The sequence below is a fragment of the Brassica napus genome, chromosome C3 (assembly GCF_020379485.1).
Source record: "Brassica napus cultivar Da-Ae chromosome C3, Da-Ae, whole genome shotgun sequence".
Classification (NCBI taxonomy): domain Eukaryota; kingdom Viridiplantae; phylum Streptophyta; class Magnoliopsida; order Brassicales; family Brassicaceae; genus Brassica; species Brassica napus.
Window position 1 is genome coordinate 4,122,580 of NC_063446.1, and position 27,332 is coordinate 4,149,911.

Consider the following 27,332-nt stretch of genomic DNA (forward strand, 5'->3'; position numbering starts at 1 on the left):
TAAAAATGAAAAGTTTAAGTATTATTAATTGAATTTTGATGAAAATATTATGAATTGCTGAAAATTAATTTATTACTCCCTCCGTTTTATATTGTAAGTAGTTTTAGGAAAATATTTTTGTTTTAAAATGTAAGTAGTTTTTTGTATTTCTAAGTAACTTTTACATTTATTGAATACAGCGTGACCAATCAAATTAAATAAATTTATTTTTTATTGATTAAATTATATCTAACCTATTTATTATAAATACTTTTTAAAAACATAATAATTTTCTTAATCTTCACGCTTTTACCCAAAACTAGTTATATTAAAACTTCTTATATTAAGTAGTAACTAAAATAGGATTAAATGGCGTAACGCAATCCCACACACGTTGTCGGTGTGCGGTGTCATAAAAACCAAAGAACACTCTTCCCTTCTCGAAGCGCGTTTCGGTTTTAAGGCCGATCTCTTGAGAATCTGCGTTTTAGAAAGCAATCACAACCTCTCGTCCTCGGCTACGAAGATCAACATCATCCATGGCGGTTTGTTCTTCACTTCCTTTGATGCATATAGTAATATCTTATGCGTGAAATAATATTTGCCTTCCCTTTCCCTTACCATTGAAATGATTGGTTACTGATTTGTTCTGATTCGTTGTTACTTTCTGGAATCGAATTGATTCCCGTCTGTATATGGATTTGTGATTTAGAATGTTTAGCTTCTGCTTACTCATGTTTCATTCTTGGATGATTCAACTGCATTGTCTGTGTGTCTTGTTCTCTGTTTTTTTTTTAATAATTATTGAAAAAATGGAAGGCAGTTTCTAGGCAATTAGTTTTGATCCTTAGATGAATGTGTTTTCCCTTTAATAGTATAACCTTGTGGGAATTTTAGACAAAAATAATTTCTTTAACACGCACTGAATTGTTTTTGTTAATGATTATATCCCTTTAATTCTTTGTTAATGACAGATAAGGTCAGTAAAAGTTGGCAACCTCTCATCAGGAGCAACGGAGCATGATATCAAAGAGTTCTTCTCTTTTTCTGGTGAAGTTGAAAGCATTGACATCCAAGTGTTAGTCATTGCCTACAGCTTTCGTTCTTTGAGATAATGGTGGTGAAATTAAAAGCCATTTGAAAGGAATAAAAGCTATCTTTCAGCAAATTTAGATAATAATTTTTCATGATATGTTATTGACCCTGAGCTTCTTGTTTTTTTTGCTTTCATGTTTTGACTAGCAGTAACGAGCATAGTGCTTATGTCACATTCAAAGATCCTCAAGGAGCTGAGACCGCTGTGCTCTTATCAGTGGGTTCACTTTCCTTCCCCCTTAACATCCCTCCTCGTCACATAATACATTACATGTAGCTTTATGCTAAGTTCAGTATGACTGTTAGTCTAGTAACCAATACATGTCTTTCTTGTTAGCATTTAAACCTTCATTTTATATGATAAGAAACTCAAGAGTTACTTTACTGTTCTGTCCTCATGGAATCCACTCTGTATCTGGAGTAGAGAATCACAATCAAAATTAGTTTGTTTACAACTTGCAAAAAAATGGAACATTTGTAGTTGAAGTCATCATACTAATAACTAGGGATGTTTGTTTCAGGGTGCGAGTATTGCCGATCAATCAGTCACCCTTGAGATGGCTCCTGACTACACTCCACCTGCTGCCCCTCATGCTGTAATATCTTCCTTCCATCTTGAGCATATATATTGTTTTTTTTTTCCTTCCATTTAATAGGAACAAGAAACCATTTCCGTTGATGTTTGTTTCATTGATTAGTTGTAATAACTTGCAAAAATGTATACCTCACAAATCTGTGATTTTGGTAGATTTATTGAGTGAGTCCTCAACACTCTTAGTAGCAATCTCTAGAGATTTTAACTTGTTTTCATTTCACAGGAAACACAGAGCGGTGGTGTCGGAGGCGCCGCTGAATCAGTTGTCCAGAAGGCAGAAGATGTTGTGAGCAGCATGTTAGCAAAGGGTTTCATCCTCGGGAAAGACGCAGTCGGCAAAGCAAAAGCTTTTGATGAGAAACTCGGTTTCACATCAACCGCAACCGCAGGAGTTGCTTCCGTAGACCAAAAAATCGGTCTAAGCCAGAAGTTCACAGCTGGTACAAGCTTGGTGAACGACAAGATCAAAGAGGTGGACCAAAGCTTCCAGGTTTCAGAGAGGACCAAGTCCGCCTTTGCTTCTGCGGAACAGACAGTGAGCAGCGCAGGAACCGCCGTGATGAAGAACCGTTATGTGTTAACTGGTGTGAGCTGGGCCGCAGGAGCTTTCAACAGAGTTGCTAAAGCGGCTGGAGAGGTTAGTCAGAAAACAAAAGAAAAGGTTGAAGCAGAGCAACCGTCACAACCGTCAGAGTCGCAGCAGCAACCACCAGAAGGGTATGCTCCGATTCATTCGTCTGAATACTCCAAGAACTAAATCTCTTTACAGTGATAAGGTTTCGTTTTTATACTTTTTCGGGTTGGTTTCTTTGATATGAAAAAAAATATGTGAACTTGGTTTATGTCTTTTGGATGTAACATAAAATGTATGCTTGGATCTTCTCTATTACTCCTTCCGTTTCATTTTATTTGTCGTTTTAGACTTATGCACAAGGATTAAAAAAACGTTTAATTTTGTACATTTTCAAAATAAAAATATCATTACCCATACAACTAACCATATTTCAACCAATGAAAAATAAACAGAAGAATTTTATTAATAAATGTTGCATTGAAATCATAAAACGACACTTATTTTGAAACGAAAATTTTCTTCCAGAACGACATTTAAATTGAAACGAAGGGAGTATTACTAACATATAAAAGTTAAGCTAGGCATGGAATTGATCTCTGAGCTAAAAATTATATTCCTTAATACTTTAATTATATTTAATTTAATCATCTACGTTACTTTCATCAAATCTGATGCATCAGCCACTATTGTAGCTTGGTAAAAGATTTGAGGCCAGATGCCATATGATATGAGGAGAGTTTCTTGATTCAGGGTCACAGCTAGTGAAGGTCACAACATGCAATACACATGCCTATGCTTCTTGAATCTTGATACTAACTTAAACATGGCTCTTCTCAGGAAAATGCATATCCATTTCATGCTTCTTATTTGTTGCCATACTCATTGTTTGCGACACAAATGTTATTTAAAAAAAAATGCAAAATATTTTCGGTCAACATTAACAAATCGAAGGTAATGTTACATTACATAACTTTGAGAAATACAATTTTTGTTAAATATTAAAATATTTAAAAATTATTTAAAAAAAATCACAACTTTTCCCAAGTAAGTCAAACCCTAAAAAAGTCAGTCAGCCGTTTATTTATATTGGGCCCCGTTTCCTTTTTTCTTGGGGGAAAATTGAGAATATTGTTATAAATTAAGCATTGAAATGATCATCCACTTCTTTACCAAACTCAAGCACTATGATCATCCACTCCTTTACCAACTCAAGCACTATGATCATCTACTCATCAAGCATTATGATCACCCACTCATTTACCAAATTAAGCACCATCTTTGTTATTTTATGTATTGTTGTTCACTATAAATACCATCACTCATCTCACTCTTTTGTACACCATAAACAAGAACAAGAGTTTATAATCAAAGAATCATTACATTTTCTTCTTCCTTCTTATAATAAATTCTCTCCCTTATACTAGTGTTATTTGCTTCCTACGGGTATTAAATTCTACTCTTATTTAAATTTCTCGATACTATAAATTATAAGTTATTTCATAACACGTTATCAGCACGATCACTCTGCGATTCGGTAAAATTTATTTGTATAATTTATACCCTGTTATAATGGTCGGTATACCGCCTCTACTATTATTTATATCATGTTATAATGGCCGGAATACCGCCTATATTATTTACTAGTAATTTAATTTATTTATTGGTCGGCCGAGCCGCCTTATATCCTGTTTATTATTTATTGGTCGGCCGAGCCGCCTTATATCTTGTTTATTATTTATTGGTCGGCTGAGCCGCCTTATATTCTGTTTATTATTAATTGGTCGGCCGAGCCGCCGTATAATTTATTTGATATTATGCATTGATCGGCTGAGCCGTCGCATGATTTATTGTCATATAACATAAATATTTCATTGTCATAATTTTTCACTTTTATGAAATTTTATAGATTTGATTGACCGTTTAATACGATATTTTCGGACTAATTTTTGGTGCACTCGATTTAACCCCAACGGTCACAAAGAATTTTTTTCAAAAATTTCCCCTTTCTCCAACGGTCATGAACAGTAATTTTCATCTATAAATACAACTCATTTTCACTTCATTTCATCATCCAAAACATTTCATCTTCTCTCAAAAATTTCAAAATCGCTCTCCTCCGATTTTTCAAGAAAGATGATTCGCGCACTTTTGTTTTTATGTGCCATTTTTATTTGTGTTTCTATTTATGGTTTATTCGATGGAGAATTTACTCCGAGTGAATTTAAGATGATTATCGGTTTAATTTTCTTTACATCGCTTCTCCTTGTAATTGCTTGTATGATTAATGTAAACGGTTTTTAAATTATGAAGTTCATAATAAATGGTTCATTTTAAAATTGCGAAATTCTAAATATATATATATATATATATATAGTCATTTTAGACGATGATATATATATATATCAACGCTTGTCTATATGTAAGAATAATAGTTATTTGATGAATTAAATTTTGCTTATTATACTTTAATATGCTTCATGGTTTAATGGTATTAAGGAAACATACTTTATGATTCATGGTCTACATCATAAAAGAAATTATTTGTTATCGGTTAGTTTTGTGGTCGATTAGTCTTTGGACTAATATCATAAAAGAATTTGGATTATATGTTGATATTTACTAATGTAATGGCCATGTTTATATGAGCAAAATTTAAAGTTTTCAGGATTGTGTATTCTCTCGGAAAGATATGTACAAGTTATCAGCCAATTCAGAAACGTGAACAGCTGAAACTTTCATCGCCGATATACTTCTGTTTATAAGATAAGTATTTTTATGCTTTATATACAAGTTTAACAAACTTGATTAGATAAATCAATTTGCATGAAGTTGGCAGTGATATAAATTTGTTCATTAAATTGATTGATAGGTTAAACTTTGTTAAAAAGCATGAGAGTAATAATATAGTCTATATAATAATTACTATGAAAGTTTTATTTATTTTCTGATATAATAAGACACCTTTGTTAATACATATTTATATATATTTGAAATATTTTGATTTTATTACCATTTATATTGAGGATTTTAAGTTTAAAGCTTGACTCTAAAAGATCCATAAGTTTTGGAAGATAATATATATAAAAAGGTATTATCACCTGAAGTGATTACCTAAAGCTCATTTTGTATTTTGCATTTAAAGATTACAAGACCTGAAGTCGGTAAATAAAGCCAACTATGTTGGATGTTAAGTTTAAAAGTAAAATTTCTTCAAGAAATTGTTTTATGATGCATATATATTGAAAAATATCTATTGATAAATCACGTCTAGTTGATTATGATTCATTCTCCTGAAGAGAATATGACATTTAAAAACTCATAAATTGTGGTTTTAGACGTGAGCATAAATGAGGTCAAGGTCCAAAGAGTTTCTTTATAGAACTCATACTCTCACTAAAAGTTGAGAAAATAAACATGGTAATAAAGAAAAGAAATTATGAATTCATCTGAAGATGAAAGAAAATTTATTGTGTACAATACAAGGTAGTAAAACTTATAGAATGCTTAAAAAGAGGATATATATGATGCTCCAGAAGTATACATAGTATTACTGCACATAAAAATTTAATTTAAAGTTCTTAAGAATGCAATTTAAAGTTCTTAAGGTATTGTATTTTTATAAGTATCAAAAGTTAAAAGGATCTACGAAAAATACATAACCCATGTAGGATATGTTGTTGATTAAGAAAATGAGATACATTCGAGATTGATAAACCTGTAGTATTATACTCTCGAGGGGAAGAGTTAAAGAATCTCACTTTTTATGATAAGTCAAACATCCAGAAGATTATGTTTACACTAAAACTAAGATTAATGAATTTTTCTCAAAGTAAATCCGTAAGATTTTGAGACACTTATGTTGAGACAATAAGCAAACGAAATGATATATACATTTCAATCAGAAATAATTCTCAAAGCAGTATAAGTATTTTAGAGAAAATATCTACAGCCTCTTATATATTGTACTACACAAAGATTAATGAAGATAAATGTATAGTAAACTAGAAGTTTACATTTGGCATGAATCAGTTAGACCATTTTGGTTCATTAATAATGCGAATATATACTTAAAGGTCATATGCATAATCATATAAGAACCAGAAGATTCTTCCGAATGATTTGACATATGTTGCTTACCCATAAGATAAAAGGGTAATATGGTTTTCACGAGCCAAAATAAGATATTGGCATAAATAACGAAGATGTTAGTGGACTGATCACCCACTATGCATTTTTATAATATTGGTGAATTCACTTCTTAAAGTCTTTAACGACTATAGCACATTCACTGAGATAAGTGCTAAACATTTTGAGCAACATTGGATCGCATAAAGCCAATAAATATTCACTAGTTCTCCCCATCATTGGTATAGAATCAGAAACCAATCATTTTCATCTAAGAATGTTGGATGTTGCTCCGCCACAGAGCTTCAAATGAAGATGTGTTTTCAAATGAGGTTGGAAATATATGTTGGATATAAATCTCTATTGACACTTAAGAATCCAGAGCCATCCCCGAAAACTATAAGTAAGGCTATACATGAATTCTAAAAGTGAGTTAGTACTTCCAACATAAGGGGGAGAAAATAAACAGCTGGAAAAGAAAATAAGTTGAAATGAATTATCATTGATCCTCGGGCTAAACACAATGTGAAATAGAAGTCCAAAAGATAATTCATTTCAAAACTTACTAAAGCAGTTGCCAGACACGACCCATATAAATATAGTGATCAAGTCACATATACCAGCTGTAAATGCTCCAATAAGAATAAATGTTCTACAAGAACAATATCAAACTGCTAGTCACGCCTGCAGCGTGGTAGACAGATTGGTTCCAAAGATAAATCCTCGTAAATGAAAAAGGAGCATATATTGATAATGGTCAAAACGAGGCAATATAGTTTTGTATGATCTCCAGAAGAGAAATTAAACATGACTGACGAAAATTCAGGTACCTGAGACAAATGAAGAGATCTCAATAAGTTATGTCATGTATGAAACAAAATGGAACCGATAAGAAAATTGACGTCGATGATATTATACATGCAAAGTAGCAGTTGATATAATAAATGAGAAAGAGGATCATGAAAGAAAGTCTATTGAAAAGTGTACACAAAGAAATGATTGGCCAAATCAGAAAGATGCAATAGACAAAGATATAAACTTCTTGTGAAATAGAGAAGTATTTGGACCAGTAGTCCATACACTAAAAGGTGTAAAACAAGTGAGATGTAAATGAACCGTTGCACACAAAGAAGGATCAATATGAAATTGATTGTGAAGAGACATAATTTCATATGGTAGATGCAACTAGTTTCAAGTTCCTTATAGTCTGGTAATAAAGGAAGAACTTGAATAAAACAATCCACTTGAAAAATGTTAATCCCTGAAAGTATAATCCATGAAGGATTGATGATATCAAAATCATGTTCCCGGGAACTCTGCATATTCGATCGAATTGAAACAAACTATTTTATGGGATATATGAAATATTAACAAATGTATCCATTTGTATTTATCAAGAGATTATAAATCAATAGAATCATGATTTGAATATAATCAAAACTCCTGAAGAGTTATAAAAAAATATATTTTGGAAGAAAACTTTTGACAATACCATATTGTTTTTATGTATTCTAAACTGGAGATCTAAAACTGAGATGTTATCATAAAGATCCTTAAAGTATTTTATTTAAGACGCTCGTATATGTTTGGTCCTGAAATACCATACGTAAGAGTGTTATTTAAGAAAATTATTAATCTTTTTCATTACTGAAAGATGTAATTTCATATGAAAAGAAAGAAAATCATAATAGTAACTTCTATAGTTACAAATGAATAATTCGTATGTACGAGACGAATTTCTATACGATTATATGTAAGAAATTTGGTTTGAAATCCAAATAGACCAATAAACTATTGTCTAAGTCAAAAGAGAATTATGGACAAGAAGTCTAAAGGCCCTAGATATCATAATAGAAATGAATAGAGTTTATTCTCTTAAGCTTAATTCTCTGAAGAGAGTTGATTGGAATGCATATCCTGAAGATATTGTTTCCAGGGAAAGAAATATGATAGTAAGTGTGGTTGTACTCTTTTTCCTTATCATGTTTTTTTTTATCCCATTGGGTTTTTCCATGACAAGGTTTTAACGAGGCAACAAAGAACATACAAAAGATAGACAACCAAAGAGAATGTTACAATTTGAGAGATGAAAATCTATCATTGTTCTAAAGGTTCTATGACTACTCATTCGAGGGGGAGCTTACGTAGTTGTACTCTTTTTACTTTTACTACGGTTTTTCCCATTGGGTTTTCCATGACTAGGTTTTTAACGAGGCACCACGTAATACAAGATGGATGATCAAGGGGGAGTGTTATAAATTAAGCATTGAAATGATCATCCACTTCTTTACCAAACTCAAGCACTATGATCATCCACTCCTTTACCAACTCAAGCACTATGATCATCTACTCATCAAGCATTATGATCACCCACTCATTTACCAAATTAAGCACCATCTTTGTTATTTTATGTATTGTTGTTCACTATAAATACCATCACTCATCTCACTCTTTTGTACATCATAAACAAGAACAAGAGTTTATAATCAAAGAATCATTACATTTTCTTCTTCCTTCTTATAATAAATTCTCTCCCTTATACTAGTGTTATTTGCTTCCTACGGGTATTAAATTCTACTCTTATTTAAATTTCTCGATACTATAAATTATAAGTTATTTCATAACAAATATATATTTTTTATGGTCAACAAACGAGAATAATATTAAATGATATATTCCATTTTACTTGGGCGCTACTCCAATTTTCCTCTTAGCTGTCTTTCCTTTCTTTGCTTAGGTGTGTGTGTCTCCGCCAGCTTCTAACCTAAAAGCGTACCCTTTATAGTTTCCTTTCTTTGCATTCACATTGGCACAGCCTCCTCTCCTCCAAAATTCTTGTAAAGCTCCCACCTTTATATATTCTGGAGAACCAGAAGGCTGATAAAAATTTGCTGAAAACATCATGAGTTCCCATAGCTTCTCCAAGAGAGCTTACAGCTTCTTCAAAACTTACCCTTCTGCTGCCAAGCTTCTCCTCCTCAGTACCTGCAGGTCTCTCCTTTAGATCTACATCACTACTCCATTCTTCTTCTATATGAACATCAATGTATTGTTTTTTTCAGCAAAATATAAATATTAATGTACATATATGTATGAATATTAACGTATATATGTATGAATATCACTAGTCTTCTGTATAGACGAACGTCTCTCAAATATATGTTAGTTCAGATCCAGTTTTTTTTTTAGTAACGTATAGTTCATTAGATCTTGTTACAAAATATCTTTGAGAGTTTTAGAATCTATGTCGTTTTACTCGCTGACCGTTGTCGTTTCATGTATTGTTATTTTCGCAGCGGTGGAGGTTTACTAGTGTACTCAGACTCGAATCCACCGAAGCGTACATTAACCGCAGATGGCCAAGAAACCAAGAAGAAGAAAGTGGTCGTTCTCGGGAGCGGCTGGGGCGGCTACAGCTTCTTGAGCTACCTCAACAACCCCAACTACGACGTCCAAGTCGTCTCTCCTCGCAACTTCTTCCTCTTCACTCCCCTCTTGCCGAGCGTCACCAACGGCACCGTCGAGGCCCGAAGCATCGTCGAGCCCATCCGCGGCCTTATGCGCAAGAAAGGGTTCGAGTACACCGAGGCAGAGTGCGTCAAGATCGATGCTTCAAACAAGAAGATCCTCTGCAGGTCCAAAGATGCCTCTAAGGACGCAAAGGAGTTTAACATGGACTACGACATTCTTGTCGTCGCTGTCGGAGCTAAGCCTAACACGTTCAACACCCCTGGAGTTGAGGAAAATGCCCATTTCCTCAAGGAGGCTGAGGATGCTCTCAAGATTCGTCAGTCGGTTATCAACTCTTTCGAGAGGGCGTCTCTTCCTGATCTAACCGAAGAAGAGAGGAAAAAGATTCTGCATTTCGTTGTGGTTGGTGGTGGGCCCACCGGTGTCGAGTTCTCAGCTGAGCTACACGACTTCTTGGTCGAGGACGTAGCTAAGATATACCCTAAGGTTCAAGAGTTTACGAGGATCACTCTTCTTGAAGCAGGCGACCACATTCTCAACATGTTTGATAAGAGGATCACTGCTTTCGCTGAGGAGAAGTTCCAGAGAGACGGGATCGATTTGAAGACGAAGAACATGGTTGTGGGAGTGACTGCTGATGAGATATCAACAAAGGAGATAGCGACTGGTAAAATTGTCTCTGAGCCTTATGGTATGGTTGTGTGGTCTACGGGGATTGGTATACGTCCTGTCATCAAGGAGTTTATGCATCAGATTGGTCAGGGTCAGAGGCGTGTCTTGGCGACTGATGAATGGCTTAGAGTGGAGGGATGTGACAGTGTCTATGCTTTGGGTGACACTGCAACCATTAACCAACGCAGAGTCATGGTAACGTTTCAACCCCTTAAGATTATAATAGATTAGTCTAATATTTAATTTGATTAGGTTATTAAATTTAAATGACAAAAATTGATATAATGCCACTTGCATAAAACATTTGTTCTCATAGTATCTAGTGGAGTTTTTAAAATAAGAAACTCGTGAGAACCTCTATTCACATTTTTCTCTAGTTAATATAAAATCATTATATTTATTTTGAGATACCTTGTGCCATGTATCAAATGATTAGTGATTTTTCAGAGTTTAATCTAGTTTTGTTGCATTGTGTTAAACAGGAAGATATAGCTGCAATTTTCAGCAAGGCAGACAAGGGAGAGACAGGGACACTGAACAAGAAAGAGTTCAAAAGCGTGGTGAAAGACATTTGCCAGAGGTACCCTCAGGTGGAGCTCTACTTGAAGAAGAAAAAACTGAGAAACATTGCAAACTTGCTCAAGAGTGCTAACGGCGATGACACTAAGGTCAACATCGAAACGTTTAAGCAAGCACTCTCTGAGGTTGATACTCAGATGAAGAATCTTCCAGCAACTGCACAGGTAAAAAGCTTTCTTCTAGAACAAGTAAACTGACTTAGATGTTGAATATATTGTTCTGATTCTTGGTGATGTTAACAGGTTGCGTCGCAACAAGGGAAGTATCTTGCGAAGTGCTTCAACAAAATGGAGAAGTGTGAGAAGAAGCCAGAGGGTCCATTGAGGTTCAGAGGAGAAGGTAGGCACAGGTTCCAGCCTTTTAGGTACAGACATTTTGGATCGTTTGCTCCGTTGGGAGGGGAACAGACCGCAGCTGAACTGCCAGGGGATTGGGTCTCCATTGGTCACAGCAGCCAGTGGCTTTGGTACTCTGTTTACGCTAGCAAACTGGTGAGCTGGCGCACAAGGTCGCTCGTGGTGTCTGACTGGGTTCGGCGCTTCATCTTTGGCCGTGACTCCAGCAGCATCTAAGCTTCTTTATTTCTGCTTCTCTCCAAACTTTTTTGTTTCTCCTTTAAGATTTTGCATGATGTCCTAAATGTTCTTTTACTGTTTTTTTTCGGGAGCTCATGATTATTACAAGTCACAAACTTAAGATTGCAAGTGCGATCCATGTCTTAGCATTAAGCATCTGAGCACAATATTGTCGTAAATCATGATCAAACAGAGAGTTCTTACACTAACTATTCGACATTCAGGCTTACTCATTCATTCCTGGGATTTAAAAAAACTATTACATACTCTCTTTTCCTTCCAAACTCGCAAACCTTTTAGACAAATAACTACTTACGTGTTGAACAAGAAACCCACTGTAGTCAGGGCTAGTTGACTCAGAACTAGGGTTTACTATGGTTTCTTGGAAACAAGAAGCCCATTGAAGATTTACGTTGAAAACTTTGGTATCTTTATGTACAAGGTATCTAGACCCGAGCATACATGAATGAGGTTCTTACTCAACTATACATAGGAAAGACCATCGATCGATCGATATAAGTTTGGCAGCAAACAAAGGAATTAGACATGAACAATTGATGTTTCTTCTTGGGCCATAAGAAGGCCCGTCTATTTTAGACCCAGCCACAATTGAGCAACATCAGATGCTCAATCCACCCGGTCTAGTCTATTTTATTAAACCGGAATAATCCAAACCAAAATAAGAAAAATCAAAAACCGATTTGAATTTCCGTCGTCGTCTTCTTCTTCATCTTCTCCACCAAAATTAACACACACAGAAAAGGTTCTTCACTTCAATCATGCCCTCTGGCTGCAGCATCAGAGCTCTCTGGATAATCAACAACCATGACACTGTTGTATTCTCCAGGTTTGTGATTTTATATATTATCGGTCAATTTCATTCTTCCAACGTCTCTAATTCAAAAACAAATCAGGAGGTTTCCGGTGATGGAGAAGCGGTGGCGCTCCGCCTTCAAGACGGAAAACGAAAGCACCGATCCTCCTCGACTTCCCACCGATCAACAACTCGCCGTAGCTTTTGCTCGAAGGAAGAGACGGGAAGGCTCAAGTCGCGGATACGGCTTACGCGTAGCTCAATCCACCAAAGGATCAGACTCTTGGGTCGATGATCCCATCACTCGTCACATCATCAGCCTTTCCTTATCTGAAGATGATGATAATGAATCTAACGAAAAAGATGATACGAATATTCTCTGGCCTATTGTGATTCACACCAAAGCTCTCTATCACATCCTCGTCTTGCCTTTGGTTGAGCCAAGGGAGATGAAAGACTTTGTGAACCTATCTAATAGATCTGATTGTGGATCAGCTGTTGGTGAAGATTTGAGTTTTTCTTCTCTCTTGCTTAACATTTCATCCATCACTGGGTTGGTACACTTATGACATCTCCTGTCTCTAGACAAAGAGTTTCAGTTGTGTCTTACTGCCCACACTTATGTTTGTAGGGCTTTGATGGTGGCTCATTCGTTTGGTGACATCGTCTCCGGTGATACGGCTGAGCCTGAGGTTGTTGTAGCAGCTTCACCATCAGTTGGAGGATTGTTTGATTCACTAACTGGAAGCATTGGTATCTCGTCAAGGCCAAGACCTGTAGCTGCTGCACCCGTTGCAGCTTCTTCTTCCCAATCCTCTATAACTGGAGCTGCGGCATCAGATGCTCCTAAAGGAGGGCTTCTTGACAAAGATCTACTTAGAAATTTCATCGCTAGTGCTATGCCCTTTGGTTCGTACTAGAATCCCTCTGTTTCCTGATTAGTGTTATTAGAGACTAAATCTTCCACATTGATAGTTGGAACGGATCCTAAGCAATATATAAGGTAGATGGGTCAGTCGACTTATCACCAATTGGTTTTAAATGGATTGACCCATCTACCTTATATATTGCTTACGATCCCTTCCAAATACCGATGTGGGAGACTTAGTAAGTGTGTGCTGTGATGAATCCTGATATCTCTTAAATCAAATTTTCAGGTACACCATTAGACCTCAGCCTTTCTAATATATTTGCTATGAAAGCAAATGGCTTTTCCTCTGCTGAGCCTCCTCACCAAGACCTTAAGCAACCAGCTTGGAAGCCGTACTTGTACAAAGGGAAGCAAAGGCTGTTATTCACAATCCACGAGACTATCAACGCTGCAATGTACGACCGCGATGAGATTCCGGACAGTGTATCCGTGGCAGGACAGATTAACTGCCGTGCAGAGCTAGAAGGACTGCCTGACGTGTCCTTTCCTCTAGCGGGGCTGAGTAAAGCCCGCATTGACTCTATATCTTTCCATCCGTGCGCGCAAGTCCCGGCACATGGGATCGACAAGCAGAACATTGTATTCCAGCCTCCGTTGGGTAACTTTGTTCTCATGAGGTACCAGGCTGGTTGTGGGCTTGGACCACCAGTGAAAGGGTTTTATCAGCTGTCGATGGTCTCAGAGGACGAAGGTGCGTTCCTCTTCAAGGTGGGACTCATGGAAGGCTACAAGAGTCCTCTATCGATGGAGTTTTGCACTATTACTATGCCCTTTCCGCGGAGAAGGATTGTGGGGTTTGATGGGACTCCTTCAGCTGGGACTGTTGTGACCACAGAACACTCTGTTGAGTGGAGGGTTGTGGGAAGTGGGCGTAGTCTTTCTGGAAAGAGCCTTGAGGCAACTTTCCCTGGGACAATTAAGTTTAGTCCATTGAAGAGTAGGAGAAGAGGAGACGGAGATGATGATGCAGAGAGTGACGGTGAGGGTACAGAGAATGTGGTGAACGTGGAGGAGGTTTTGGTGCAGAAAATGAACAAGGATCTCCCAGCAGTTGAGATGGAAGAACCCTTCTGCTGGCAAGCCTATGACTACGCTAAGGTATGATGTGTATATGCCTTTTGTTTCTTCCTTTTGAAACCTTCTGGACTTGGTTGTTGTTCAAATTTGTGTTATGGTTTATAGGTCTCGTTCAAGATTGTGGGGGCGTCTGTATCTCGAATGTCCATCGACACAAAATCTGTAAGCTTTTTAGTTGATTAGGTTACAGCGTTAGACCTGGTTTTACGAAGGTTAATTCTCTTTGATCATCGCCTCTCTTGGCTTTGCTAGGTCAATATATACCCAACCACAAAGTCGCCAGTTGAGTATTCTGCTCAGGTAACTAAGACCCAAGGAAATGTTTGAACCCATGATATGAGAAAATCTAAAGGCTATATATGTGTTTTAACTACAAACAAATGTGCGTATAACAGGTGACTTCGGGAGATTATATATTGTGGAACACATTGGGGAAGGCTCCATCAGCAGCCGCAGTGTAAGTTGTGTAACTCACCAAGTCTCGACCTCAGTTCACTGAGAGAGTGTGACATTCTATCTGTTTGTTTGTTTGTGTTGATAAACGTATGGAGCATTGATGGTCCAATTTTTTTGCTGCGGAAGTGAATTTGTATATTGTTGTTGTGCTTCCTCAGAAAAATAAGATGAAAGTTTTTTCCTGACATGGAACATGTGTGACATTAAGCCAATAAAGCCATATTTGCAAATGCGATGATATGGTTTGCAAGGCAAGTCTTTACATATACGAAGTTACTCCCTCTAGTTGTCTTGTCTCCCTACATGTGTTTGATGTTGTTTTCTGATTGCTTGAGCGAGTTTCCAGCGTCATGCAGAGGTTATGAAAGCGTCACTGCAACGTAATACAGAAGTTTCAGATTCAAGAACGATCCCCTTGTTAAGGTACAAGAAAATGATTTGACAAGGATTGTAGTTACAAGAATGATCCCTCGTGTAGATTGTATAACTTAAAGCAAGTTTTGTAAGAAAATACAGAATTAACACTGTTTATCTTCCAGTAAAACAAGATGTTACAATTGGTTTAGTTTTCAAATAAAGCAAAACACTAGCTCCTGGAATGGTATTAGATAGATCAGGCCAATTTTCTCAATGCGCCAAAATGCTCCAACTTTGGCTACCTCTAATACAACAAAGCATTGATATCACAATTGGTTAATCAATCTGATCCCGGAGAGACAAATTCTAAAGGTCTATGAAAAGTTGGGGGGAAATGCTAAAAAATGGGATTTTTCAAGTTGAGTGAACATAACACTTTTCAAACTTCTCACAGTTTTCATCATCATCAAGAATGGAGTTCATGTCTGCTTGGTCCACCTGAGAGAACGGGTTGAAGAGATGTCACATAGAAACTTGAAGCTGCTACAGAAGCTTTAGAGTCCACCTGTAACTTCATCAACAGCTTGGACTGGTCCTGTGGAAGTGACAACACCTTTCATCAGTCTTTGAAAGTTCACTAAGATGAAATTCCATAAAAGAAAAAAAATTCTGCTAGCAAAACCTCTATTGTCCCCATAGAAAGTTGCAGATGGATTTGGATACCACACAAAACTAGAGACCCTCAACTAACTGAATCAGTTTTTTGAGCTTACATTTTCATATATTGGATTCTTATGAACTACAAAATTCAAATCAGGGTGAAGGACAAGCAGCAAGGGTAATAATAGCAACTTGCAACTCTTAAACTCATATATTCGCCATCAAAGTATTTAACTTTCAACTCGCCAAGAATAAGCCATAACTGTCCTTGAATCTGGTAAAAAAAACAACAACACAAAAGTATATTAGATTCACATTTCAGCAGAAAAAATTGATTCACGAGGAGGTTTGTTTCTCCCTGGTAACTGACTAGCAACTAGCAAGCACCAAGGGGATTAGAATGTTGAGAGAGGCATGAAAATTATGAAACTCTCACATGGGGCAATCAGCGAGTTTCTCGATCTCGTGAAGATCCTTTGAAACCAAGTTGTTGCTAATATCTCCATCAACAGCTACAGCAGAGGAGTGGGAGGTTTGGAACGACGAGTGCCAACGCAGAATCCAAGTGCAGCTCCAACTACGTCAAATCCATCGTCAGTATCTTCTATATATCCTACCGAACCCGGACGATCTACAACACGATTACAGTTGGGAATCCAAAACTGGATTAATCTCATTAACAGAGTCTGACGAAATCTGGTTCTAGTTAGAAAGGGAACAACAATCAATGGTCTAAAGAAGAAGAGAGTCAACAATTGTTATCAAGGAGTTCTTGAGTTTCTGAACAAAAAGGGCGTTTGGTCTAGTGGTATGATTCTCGCTTAGGGTGCGAGAGGTCCCGAGTTCAATTCTCGGAACGCCCCTTTCTTTTTTATTCGTCTGTTTATTTTTGGTTTTCAGAAAAAAAAAAAAGAAAAGAAAAAGAGCTTTGAAGATGAATCTTTGTGTTTTTCAAAGCATGTTGTTAAACCATAATAGGCACATGTATTTATTTATTTTTCTGTTTTTTCACATTAATTTATTAATATAGAAATATTATATGATGACTTTGATATATAAAATTTTGTGTATCTAATAATAAATTTTGTAAGATTTTTTTTTTTTTTTGAAAGAATTTTAAATTTATTCATCTCAAAAAAACTTTAATTTTGTAAGATTTTTCATTAATCACTAATCTACATAATTGATGATAAAATCATATATTTGGAATTAAAATTTCAAATTTGTTAGCATTAATAGAATTATATTTATTTATTTATTAACAAAATAAAATTAAAGTATTTTTGGGGCAATAATGTTAACGTAAAGGTAAAGGAGGAGGAAGGGGATAAAGATAAAAGGAGGAGGGCATAAAGTTATTCCCATGACCAAACACTTAAGAAAGACGCATTCTCTTTCTTCCCTTCTTCAGAATTAGTCCGGCGTCAACCGCATTGACTTGTCTCCTCTCTAGTCTCTAGTCTCTAGTCTCCTTCTTGTTGCCAGAATCGATCATTTCCACCTTCCTCATTCTTCGACCTTCGGATCCGTAGCCAAGGTAGCAACTCGACTTGCTATTCCTCTGTTTATCGTTTACTGTCTTCACGTTTGATCGCTCTACTTCTAGGGTTTTTGATGAGGCTTTTCCTCAATTGGGGGTTTTAATGATCAGCCAGGATTATGATTCTTATGTTTTCTTCCGATTATCGATTTGGCATGGTATCAATCAATCGAATTTGGTGTTTTCTTAGCAAACCCCTAAATTGATTTTAGACTCTTCCGTGTCAAATTCAGTACCTTTGATTATTTCTCCTTTGTTTCGCTTCTGATGGTTTAAGAACATTTTTGTTATATATGTTCGATGAGATCTGATGTATCAACCACTGTAGGTCATAGGAGATCTGAGAAGAATCCACCGTTATACATTTCCTTGCTTGTTACTCTTCTTGCTGTCTTGCTCTGTATGTACAATTCCAGCTTCTTGATGAGTATGCTGACGTGTTGTTCCATTTACAGGTTTGAGCACCAGCCAAGATGAATAGTGACAATCTCATGGACAAAGTTACCGCCTTTGGTGAGCGCCTCAAGATCGGAGGCTCAGAAGTGAGCAACAAGATCACCGCCGGCGTGAGCTCCATGAGCTTGAAAATGAAGGAGCTTTTCCAAGGCCCAAACCCAACTGATAAAATAGTCGAGGACGCTACTTCGGAGAATCTAGAGGAGCCTGACTGGGATATGAATCTGGAGATATGTGACATGATCAATCAAGAGACGATCAACAGCGTTGATTTGATCCGTGGGATTAAGAAGAGGATCATGATGACGAAGCAGCCGAGGATTCAGTACCTCGCCTTGGTTTTGCTTGAGACGTGTGTTAAGAACTGTGAGAAGGCGTTCTCTGAGGTGGCGGCTGAGAGAGTCCTTGATGAGATGGTTAGGGTGGTTGATGATCCGCAGACGGTTGTGAATAATCGTAACAAGGCTTTGATGTTGATTGAAGCTTGGGGAGAATCGACTAGTGAGCTTCGTTACCTACCTGTTTTCGAAGAAACTTACAAGGTAAATGTGACCTGGTTCATTAATCATTACTATCAAGTCTTAGTGTTTTTTTTGTCTTATACGTTTGTTCATGCGTTATAGAGCTTAAAGGCGAGAGGTATTCGTTTCCCTGGACGAGACAACGAGAGCTTGGCACCTATCTTCACCCCTGCTCGGTCAGCTCCAGCACCAGAAGTGATTGCTGAACCTCCTCAGCATGCGCGTGAGCCTGAGCGTGTTCAGTACAATGCTCCTGTGAGAAGCTTTACTGCTGAGCAGACAAAGGAAGCTTTTGATATAGCAAGAAACAGCATTGAACTTCTTTCCACGGTTCTCTCCTCTTCGCCTCAACACGATGCTCTACAAGTAATCCTAATGAGTGTAGGCGTCATTTGAATTTGAATATCCGCTACATATGTTTAACTCTGTGATTTTGCAGGATGACTTAACAACGACACTTGTACAACAGTGCCGTCAGTCTCAAACCACTGTCCAAAGAATCATCGAAACAGCAGGTGAAGACGAAGCCCTTCTGTTTGAAGCCTTGAATGTGAACGACGAGCTTGTGAAGACTCTGTCCAAGTACGAGGAGATGAACAGACCCTCTGCACCGCTAACCGCGCCCGAACCAGCCATGATTCCTGTTTCTGAAGAGCCTGATGACTCTCCACTGCATGGAAAAGAAGAGTCTCTGGTCAGAAAATCGTCGAGCACACGAGCTTCGACCCATGGAGGTGGTGGGAGTGGGGATGACATGATGGATGATCTCGACGAGATGATATTTGGAAAGAAGAGTGGCGGTCACGGTGACTCTTCCACCGATAAGCAGCAGTCTTCGTCTAAGAATGATGATCTCATTCGATTCTGAGATGGTTTTAACTTTTTAGCAAAACTGTGTTTGTGGATTTGGTGTTTAATTGATGATGTGAGACAAGTTTCATTGTAAGTAAGCTGTAAGCTGTGTTTGGGGATCTCTTTGGACGTATTGGGTTTATAAAGAAGAGAGTTGTTATGAGACAATAGATTGATTTCTACCATCTTTTCAATCTATTGTTGGTTTAGGCTTGAGATTTCCATTTTCCGTCGGTCATTTCAGGTTTCAATTCTTTCTGAAATCGGTTTTAGTTTGATGTTTCACTTTTTGGTTTGGTTTCGGGTAAATATCAAGAACCGGTTAATATATGAAAAGCTTGGTTATAGTTTGGATCCGACTTTGATTCCCGGTTTGAGTCAAATCGAAATTCAAATCGAAGAATCAGATCTCGCAATGGTTGGAAAACATCAGAACCATTCCCCCAGATTCAGATCCAAATCTCTAATCCTCACACTCTCCCTCTTCTCCTTCTCTCTACTCGTCATCCTCTACACCTTCTCTCCCTCCGTTTCCTATCCGAACCAGACGGAGACGTCCTTCGTCGCCTCCCTCGAGCAGTTTTTAATCCACAAGGCGCCGAAGCTCACGTCACCGTTTAGAGACGACACGGTGCGTGTGGAGAGAGATGATGATGATCCTAGGAGGCTCGAATCGATGGTGTCCGAGAGGGAGAATCGATTGTTGAACGAAGACCCGGGATACCCAACCGAGTTTCCGGTTAAGGTATACGTCTACGGGATGCCAAAGAAGTTCACTTTCGATCTTCTCTGGTTGTTTCACAACACTTACAAAGAGACCTCGAACGCCACCTCTAACGGCAGCCCTGTGCATCGCCTCATCGAACAGGTACTATCTTTGATTTGACTATCTTCACTTTGTGACTTTCCCCCACTAAAAGTTTCTATCTTTGCAGCATTCTATTGATTACTGGCTCTGGGCTGATCTCATCTCTCATGAATCCGAACGCCGTTTGAAAAGCGTCGTGAGGGTTCATCAGCAGCAAGACGCAGACTTTTTCTATGTTCCGTTCTTTACAACAATCAGCTTCTTCTTGTTGGAGAAGCAGCAATGCAAATCACTCTATAGGGTGTGAGTGAGCTTTGATTGTTATACATCACTAAAGTTTTTCCCATTTTAGTTAGTTCCTTTGTAATTTTGATCTTCATGTGCTTACGAAGCTTTGAAGTGGGTGACTGATCAGCCTGCTTGGAAAAGATCTGAGGGAAGGGATCATATCTTTCCTATTCACCATCCCTGGTCTTTCAAGACCGTCCGCAAATCTGTGAAGAACGCTATCTGGCTTTTACCAGACTTGGACTCCACTGGGAACTGGTGACTCTTAGATTTCCTTTCTTTAAATTGATTGTGAGTCGTGTAGTCTGCTCTCTTAGCTTATACGTTGACCTTCGCAGGTATAAGCCTGGGCAAGTTTCATTAGAGAAAGATCTAGTTCTTCCTTATGTTCCCAATGTTGATAGATGTGATGCCAAATGCTTGTCGGAAAGTCCACCAATGAGGACCACGCTTTTGTTCTTCCGAGGGCGGCTTAAGAGGAATGCTGTAAGAGCCATGCCATCTCTGCCTTTAATCTGAACTGTTACTTTTTCTAATAATTTGAATACTTCATTAATATTCCTCCTCTTCCTTGGCTTATTCATGTTTTAGGGAGGTAAAATACGTGCCAAGCTTGGTGCAGAGCTAAGTGGTGTCAAGGATGTAATCATCACTGAGGGGACTGCCGGAGAAGGAGGGAAATTGGCAGCTCAGGACGGCATGCGTAGGTAAAATCTAGTTTGCTTGTTAACCGTATAGACGCGATACATATGTCTATATGTTTTTGTTCCTCACTACGTCTGCTTTGTTGCAGATCTTTATTCTGTTTGTGTCCTGCTGGTGACACACCATCCTCGGCGAGATTGTTTGATGCCATTGTCAGTGGATGTATACCTGTTATAGTTAGTGACGAGTTGGAACTTCCTTTCGAAGGAATACTTGATTACAACAAGGTATTTGTCAAGAAAGAAAAAAAAAACTATTACACTGGTGCTTAGTTGCTTACCACATTGTTTTATGAAATTGTCTATAATATGTAGCAATGTCTGTAGAATTATCTTCGTCGCTCTCATTTCTTTTCCTTTATTTATCCTTTCAGGTTGCTGTGATTGTTTCTTCTAGTGATGCAATACAACCAGGGTGGCTTGTGAATCATCTGAGAAGCCTTATACCCTCCCAAGTCAAGGAATTCCAGAATAGTCTTGCTCAAGTAAGTCCCAACATTTTATCTCATCTTCACAATCTCTGGTTTTCAAAATGACACGAACCTACTTTCATAATCTGCCTTGCACGAATAAGTATCCCACTCGCATTAGTGGATCTTTTATATCATTTTTGAAGTAGTATGGTTATTTTCATCTCTTTTTTTCCAGTACTCGCGGCATTTCATATATTCCAGCCCTGCTCAGCCATTAGGTCCCGAGGATTTGACATGGAGAATGGTATGTACCTACCTACCAGAGGAGATATTGTTTACATCCTTTTGCCTTTGATCTCTTAGCAGAAACTAGATTGAGAAAAGATTGATTGTTTTTGTTGCAAATTTGCAACGACAGATAGCTGGAAAGCTGGTGAACATCAAGCTCCACACGAGGAGATCACAACGGGTTGTGAAAGGATCCAGGAGTATCTGCAGATGCGATTGCTGGAGACCTAACTCCACAGCCTCCAATCCTCTGAGTCCTCTCTTGTCTTAAGACCCATCACTCCACTTAAAATTTTCAGTCTTGCCTGTCCCCTGGATATGTATGTATACAATTTCACATTTCTTACAGTTTATATAATTGTATGCTCTAGTTTCTCAGACCAGCAACATAAACAAACCACAAACAAGTCACATGGATATGATGAACATAGGTATCTTTATAGATTTGAACAACACTCTAAAACTGAAAATCCAGAGCTTTATTATTGGAAGTATTTAAGCAAAAAAAAAAAAAAAAAAAAAAACTTAGATTTTCCAATTTGTTTCCCCCCTCAATCCTCAATCCTCAATCCTCATGCTTTAAGCTTCTTTCTTCCTGATCACAAGTCATTCCAATCTTGAATTGACTTCATCATGACTCGTTGGAGAAGGAGGCAATGCCGGTCTCTTTGTGCGATTTTTCCCAGTTCAGACCATCATAGGTTCTAATCTCGACGTGGTCCAGTGTCCCCGCCTTGACACACTTAACCGTGACTGAAACTCCATCGGGGTTAGACCTGGGGGTATAAAACGAAGTGATCCCACAGACCTTGCAGAAGGTGTGCTTGGCCGTGTGAGTCCCAAAAGTGTAAGTGGTGATGAAATCTTTGGAATCATCGAGAAGCTCAAAGTCGCTTGAAGGGACAATGAAATGAACGTTGCCTCTCATCGAACAGTCGGTGCAGTTGCAGCTCCATGCCACCACTCTTCTTGATGCTTTCACTCTCCATTTGATTTTCCCGCAGTGGCATCCTCCTTCGTGAAGTACCAATTCTGATTCCATTGCTAGTTCTTCCTAGATCTGCAATCAAACGATCCTCGCAAGCATATATAAAACTGATATTTTTACCAAGAAAACAACTCTGATCTGTAGAGACTGATCTAGATAAACGCAAAAAGTAAACAGATTTGAACCAGATGTTGTTGAACAGAGTGTGTCTGCTCGTGATCGATGGAAGATACAATGTGTTCGAGGAAGTGGGTGTCAACGACATTAAAGAGGAGAAGACAAAGCTTTCCACGCGCGTTTGTTTCATCTTCCATGAGGATTTTGTCTGCGTGTCTTAAACGTGCCAGATGTGCGAGTGAGATTAACTTCCACCCGCAGCACGTGTTATGTACTCCTATTAGTAGCACACGTGCGCAGAAACTATACGAACTGGATTGGGCTTTACTGGGCCTGAAATACCTTTGATTGGGCCTAAATTTAGGTTATTAGAGTCGTTATAACTTTTGGAAGAAGCGGTGACTTGTCTCTCGCCATCTTGATCAAATTGAGATTTCGTTAGGCGATCGAAGATGGCGAGTGAAGGGGCGAAGGATCCATGGAAAGGAGAAGAGTGGGGGACGAGTGAGAATCAGAATCAGAATCAGAATCAGAATCAGAAGCCGAAGAAGCCAAGTGGTGGTGGTGTAAAAATGGTGGCGAGAGCGAGAAAACAGATGCCGAGGGGGCTCGAAGAGAAGTACGAAGCTTACTTCCTGCCGCGAAAGCCATGGCCAAAGGCTCTTGCCTTCTATGGAAGCTTCATCCTTGGTGGGATCGGTGCTGGTATGCTTATAGAAACTTGGATCAACAAAAAGGTCAAAGAAGATGGAGGAGTCATTTGGGAATTCGACAAGTGAAGAGAATGCGATTTAAGTTTCAGATGTTTCTGGGTTTTCGTTTTAAATTTGTTGTTGCAGGCAAGCAAACACAGGTTATCTATACAAAGACTCTCGCTTGTTTTAGAACTACGCTGTAATAAGATTTGCGACCAAACTTGTTTCAAACTGAAACGCATTTAAGTTGTTCGACGAAATGCTTCCTTCCACAAAAACAGTTTCTTATGATGAAAGCAAACATGGTGAATCCACCAATTTCTTATGTAAAGTTTGGCAACACAACTACTTCAATTGGTATTTGTTTATTTTACGTACAACCCCATCTTAACTTACCGAACAGCTTTTCGTTTCTCTCTCACTCAAGATCACGAGAAACCAGACGATGATGAGTATTTGTGTAAGTAATTCATGGCGTTAATCCCTTGAATACGTATCCGTTTGTAGGTGATGGACCAGAGGTTGTATACTGCTTCCAGAATCTGCATATTGTGTACTGTGGGATCATTCAACATGCTCCCGTGGTCTCATGATCAAGATCACTGTTTGTTTAACGGTGGTTTTTAGTCTTTCATTTGAGTGTGAATATAGAAGAAATGTTTATTTACCTCTTTAAGGTAGCATTAAGATCGTTTTCTTCCTTGTAGTTGAATGCATCATCGAATATAAACTTGTTCTTGAATGCAAAAGGGTTACAGGCAAGCTAAACCGACTATTTATAAAAAGAGATTACAAAGAACGTAATCTTTAAAGAAAAAAACATAATCTTCTCAAAAAACATACAGAGAAGCAAGCTAAACCAACGGTTTCTATATTGCAATGCAGACGAATCAAGCCGAAATTAGTTGCTTAAGCAAAATTTAATTTTCTGCGCTATTAAGTGTGATGCAAGTAATGTCGTAAATAGGATCATGTTCCAAACCATACCAAACCAATTCAATTACTTAATTTATTGGGAACAATAAAGGGGAAGAAGAGAAGCTGTCTTTGTATGGATACATATTCTTAGTTACCCAAAAACACATCATTATTAAATTAAAATCTTTCTTTTCACTCACGAGCAACCACAACAACTTGCTTCCCAACGTTCTTACCATAGAACAGTCCCACAAGAGCTTCAGGACCTTTCTCGAGTCCTTCAGCTACATCTTCCACGTACGCTATCTTCTCTTCTTTGATGCAAGGAATCACAAACTCCAGAAACTTTGAGTACTTGTCGAAGAAATCAAAGACTACAAAGCCTTGAATGCGGATTCTTTTGTAGATTATGCTGGTTAGATTGTGTACACCTTCTTGGTCCTCAAGATTGTACTGTGAGATCATTCCACATACAGCAATACGACCGTGCATGTTCATGTTCAAGAGCACCGCGTCTAGCATTTTGCCTCCTACGTTCTCAAAGTATATGTCAATGCCTTTGGGAAAACACCTAAGGAGAGAAAAGTAAAAAGAGAATTTCTCATGCATTAGTAAAAGAGGAGTTGATATAAGATATATATAGACATCAAAATGCTTAGAAAACAAGTGGGTTATTGAACCTTTTTAGGGCAGCACTAAGGTCTCCTTCGTCCTTGTAGTTAAATGCATCATCAAACCCAAACTTGTTTTTGAGGAGATCAACCTAATAATCACAAAAAAATATAAGCAAAAGGGTTAGTCAAACTCTTGCAGTAACACCAAGACACAAGGAAATAAAACAAGAAATGATACGGGAATTGGACCAATCCACTTATCGATAGTTGGTTTTAAGGTGAAAGTTCATTAAATTTGACAACTAGAAATGATGATCAGTAATGTCTCACCTTTTCTGTACTTCCAGCACTTCCAACAACATAACAACCCATCATTTTAGCAAACTGTCCCACGAGCTGGCCAACCGCACCAGAAGCAGCCGATACATAGACGGTCTCTCCTTTCTTAGGTGAACATACTTCATGAAATCCAGCATAGGCAGTCATACCGGGCATACCTGTGAGGGAGAGAGAAAAAGCCATGAAGGAGAGTATATATCAAAGACATAGTATACTACTACACATGGTTATAAAGTTCAACTTCATGATCTATGTCTGAACCCAAGACTCACTCTTCGGACACTACCAAATGATTCCTTACAACAAAAAACAGGAGCAAGGCCGAGATAACATACCGAGAAGTCCAGTGTAGTAGGATAATGGAACATCTGTGTCATGGATCTTGAAATGCATTTCAGGAGTAACAACACTGTACTCCTCCCATCCAACTATTCCCCAAAGCAGGTCGCCTTGTTTGTAATCTGGATGACCAGACTCTATCACTCTAGACACTCCAAACCCTAAGATCGGCTATACCAAAAACACATAATGGAGGAGCATTCAACACGAGATAGAGAGAGAGACACTATAACACTTATGTACCATTGTCATATAGTTTATTAATAAACAAGTATATTTAACGTCGTACCTTGCCGGGAGTGAAAGCTTGAGCAAGAGCAAAAGCAGAAGGCTTCCCCATGCGACTCCTCATGTAAGGATCACATGACAGGTAGAGATTCTTCACCAGAACCGAGTTAGACCCCTCCGGAAGCCTAAGCTCGAAGTTGGTGGTAGTGATCTCAAAATCAGACTCCTTAGGGAAACCACTCACGTAGTCTCTTAGTATGACCTGCTTGTTCGTTGCCATCGCTCCACCATTTCCTTCGGCACTCATCGTTTTCTTCTCTGAGATTGACTTCTTAGTTCGAGGTGTTGATGGTTTACTTTCTTGGAGGACTCGACTGCTTGCTTTTATAGTGGCTTCTCGCGTAGCTGTATTGCAAACAGAGCCACAATTGTTTCAAGTATGACGTCATTGCTGATTCCCCACCTTCTATTCTAGAGTGTGAACACGGTTACACTTCTTTTCTCGTTCTCGTACTTTCCATTTTGATAGAGATTTCTTTCCTTTTACATTTATTTTTCAGCTTAAATTTCTCACAAATGATTTTGGAAAGAATATATTTGAATTGCAAGACATTTCATATTTTTATTCCTTTGCAATGGCATTATCTGCAGTATACTTTGTACCTGTCATAAAATATTATTTATGGATTGAAATAACATTATTTGATTAAAAAGGAGGTGGTAATAAAAAACAAATCGAGGATGAGGATTTGATAGTGTAACAATTATAAGAAGCGAAATAAAATGTTCATCAAACATCCATAATACTGTTTGAGAGTCCTTCAGATCGATTTGTACAACAAACATACTAACTAACCACAAAACAAAGTGTTTAACTTTCCAGCTCCATTCACAAATAGAGCCATGTGACCCATACAACAAGCCCCGGTTCGGAATAGAAAAGAACAGGCAACAGGGACAAAGGCTCTACCCAACTGCATTCCATTGCAACACAGCCCAACTGAAAAAAACTTGGAAACACGAATAACCTACTACGTGTGGGTGTAAATATCTTTGAGATCATTAGCCAACCAATCGGACCAAATGTCAAATGATAGCTGCGAGATTATTCACAATAAAACTATTTGTTACAAGACGTCCAGCTTCAGCTGCTAGTTAATTAGAGGACAAATGTTAACGTCGTGAAGTACAAGTCTGATCAGCAACACTTCAGTAAGTTATCTGATTACCTGGTAACAGCCCACATAGAGCAGCAATGCAACTA

General features: G+C 38.0%; 8 protein-coding genes, 1 long non-coding RNA gene and 1 other non-coding gene across 16 annotated transcripts; 7 read left to right on the forward strand and 3 right to left on the reverse strand.

Moving 5' to 3' along the window:
- Positions 1 to 338: 338 nt before the first annotated feature.
- LOC106386226 (binding partner of ACD11 1) lies at positions 339 to 2,577 on the forward strand. The gene is made up of 5 exons (XM_013826103.3): positions 339 to 524; positions 954 to 1,057; positions 1,225 to 1,291; positions 1,596 to 1,670; positions 1,893 to 2,577. The coding sequence occupies exons 1-5, from the start codon at positions 519 to 521 to the stop codon at positions 2,424 to 2,426; spliced, it is 786 nt and encodes a 261-aa protein (XP_013681557.2). The 5' UTR covers positions 339 to 518; the 3' UTR covers positions 2,427 to 2,577.
- Positions 2,578 to 9,025: 6,448 nt separating this feature from the next.
- On the forward strand, positions 9,026 to 11,884 carry LOC125584117 (external alternative NAD(P)H-ubiquinone oxidoreductase B4, mitochondrial-like). The gene is made up of 4 exons (XM_048752008.1): positions 9,026 to 9,359; positions 9,665 to 10,706; positions 10,994 to 11,254; positions 11,333 to 11,884. Exons 1-4 carry the CDS (start codon positions 9,271 to 9,273, stop codon positions 11,660 to 11,662), a joined length of 1,722 nt encoding a protein of 573 aa, XP_048607965.1. The 5' UTR covers positions 9,026 to 9,270; the 3' UTR covers positions 11,663 to 11,884.
- Positions 11,885 to 12,338: 454 nt separating this feature from the next.
- LOC106386233 (AP-5 complex subunit mu) lies at positions 12,339 to 15,502 on the forward strand. Of its 4 annotated transcripts, none has more exons than XR_001277446.3 (9): positions 12,339 to 12,512; positions 12,580 to 13,032; positions 13,111 to 13,388; positions 13,637 to 14,508; positions 14,593 to 14,649; positions 14,740 to 14,787; positions 14,883 to 14,992; positions 15,102 to 15,194; positions 15,290 to 15,502. XR_001277446.3 is itself a non-coding variant. In XM_013826114.3 (8 exons), the coding sequence occupies exons 1-7, from the start codon at positions 12,445 to 12,447 to the stop codon at positions 14,946 to 14,948; spliced, it is 1,842 nt and encodes a 613-aa protein (XP_013681568.2). In that variant the 5' UTR covers positions 12,339 to 12,444; the 3' UTR covers positions 14,949 to 14,992; positions 15,102 to 15,502. The 4 variants fall into 4 exon arrangements, 2 of the variants coding, with proteins under 2 accessions (XP_013681568.2, XP_013681567.2); XR_002656684.2 differs by having other exon boundaries at positions 14,883 to 14,944; XM_013826114.3 differs by having other exon boundaries at positions 15,102 to 15,502.
- LOC106386236 lies at positions 15,428 to 16,874 on the reverse strand. Of its 2 annotated transcripts, XR_007321118.1 has the most exons (3): positions 16,397 to 16,756; positions 15,983 to 16,234; positions 15,428 to 15,895 (listed from the first exon to the last, which is right to left on the reverse strand). It is a non-coding gene; the product is annotated as an uncharacterized LOC106386236 (long non-coding RNA). The 2 variants fall into 2 exon arrangements; XR_007321117.1 differs by having other exon boundaries at positions 15,428 to 16,234; positions 16,397 to 16,874.
- TRNAP-AGG lies at positions 16,752 to 16,823 on the forward strand. The gene has a single exon. It is a non-coding gene; the product is annotated as a tRNA-Pro (tRNA).
- A 399-nt stretch (positions 16,875 to 17,273) lies between the features above and the next one.
- LOC106386238 (TOM1-like protein 1) lies at positions 17,274 to 19,497 on the forward strand. Of its 2 annotated transcripts, XM_048752010.1 has the most exons (5): positions 17,334 to 17,497; positions 17,829 to 17,856; positions 17,956 to 18,498; positions 18,580 to 18,843; positions 18,917 to 19,497. In XM_048752010.1, exons 3-5 carry the CDS (start codon positions 17,974 to 17,976, stop codon positions 19,343 to 19,345), a joined length of 1,218 nt encoding a protein of 405 aa, XP_048607967.1. In that variant the 5' UTR covers positions 17,334 to 17,497; positions 17,829 to 17,856; positions 17,956 to 17,973; the 3' UTR covers positions 19,346 to 19,497. The 2 variants fall into 2 exon arrangements, with proteins under 2 accessions (XP_013681571.2, XP_048607967.1); XM_013826117.3 differs by lacking the exon at positions 17,829 to 17,856 and having other exon boundaries at positions 17,274 to 17,497.
- A 128-nt stretch (positions 19,498 to 19,625) lies between these two features.
- LOC106386240 (probable arabinosyltransferase ARAD1) lies at positions 19,626 to 22,200 on the forward strand. Of its 2 annotated transcripts, none has more exons than XM_013826119.3 (9): positions 19,626 to 20,197; positions 20,265 to 20,438; positions 20,526 to 20,683; positions 20,764 to 20,911; positions 21,017 to 21,132; positions 21,219 to 21,357; positions 21,504 to 21,614; positions 21,778 to 21,846; positions 21,961 to 22,200. In XM_013826119.3, the coding sequence occupies exons 1-9, from the start codon at positions 19,745 to 19,747 to the stop codon at positions 22,099 to 22,101; spliced, it is 1,509 nt and encodes a 502-aa protein (XP_013681573.2). In that variant the 5' UTR covers positions 19,626 to 19,744; the 3' UTR covers positions 22,102 to 22,200. The 2 variants fall into 2 exon arrangements, with proteins under 2 accessions (XP_013681573.2, XP_048607966.1); XM_048752009.1 differs by having other exon boundaries at positions 20,553 to 20,683.
- Positions 22,186 to 23,114, reverse strand: LOC106386241 (centromere protein V). Its single transcript, XM_013826120.3, has 2 exons — positions 23,004 to 23,114; positions 22,186 to 22,890 (listed from the first exon to the last, which is right to left on the reverse strand). Exon 2 carries the CDS (start codon positions 22,870 to 22,872, stop codon positions 22,462 to 22,464), a length of 411 nt encoding a protein of 136 aa, XP_013681574.2. The 5' UTR covers positions 22,873 to 22,890; positions 23,004 to 23,114; the 3' UTR covers positions 22,186 to 22,461.
- A 182-nt stretch (positions 23,115 to 23,296) lies between these two features.
- Positions 23,297 to 23,890, forward strand: LOC106385103. Its single transcript, XM_013825061.3, has one exon. The coding sequence runs from the start codon at positions 23,388 to 23,390 to the stop codon at positions 23,712 to 23,714; it is 327 nt and encodes a 108-aa protein (XP_013680515.2). The 5' UTR covers positions 23,297 to 23,387; the 3' UTR covers positions 23,715 to 23,890.
- Positions 23,891 to 24,604: 714 nt separating this feature from the next.
- LOC125584118 (NADP-dependent alkenal double bond reductase P2-like) lies at positions 24,605 to 26,905 on the reverse strand. Its single transcript, XM_048752011.1, has 5 exons — positions 26,130 to 26,905; positions 25,837 to 26,011; positions 25,493 to 25,659; positions 25,229 to 25,311; positions 24,605 to 25,119 (listed from the first exon to the last, which is right to left on the reverse strand). Exons 1-5 carry the CDS (start codon positions 26,373 to 26,375, stop codon positions 24,741 to 24,743), a joined length of 1,050 nt encoding a protein of 349 aa, XP_048607968.1. The 5' UTR covers positions 26,376 to 26,905; the 3' UTR covers positions 24,605 to 24,740.
- Positions 26,906 to 27,332: the final 427 nt, after the last annotated feature.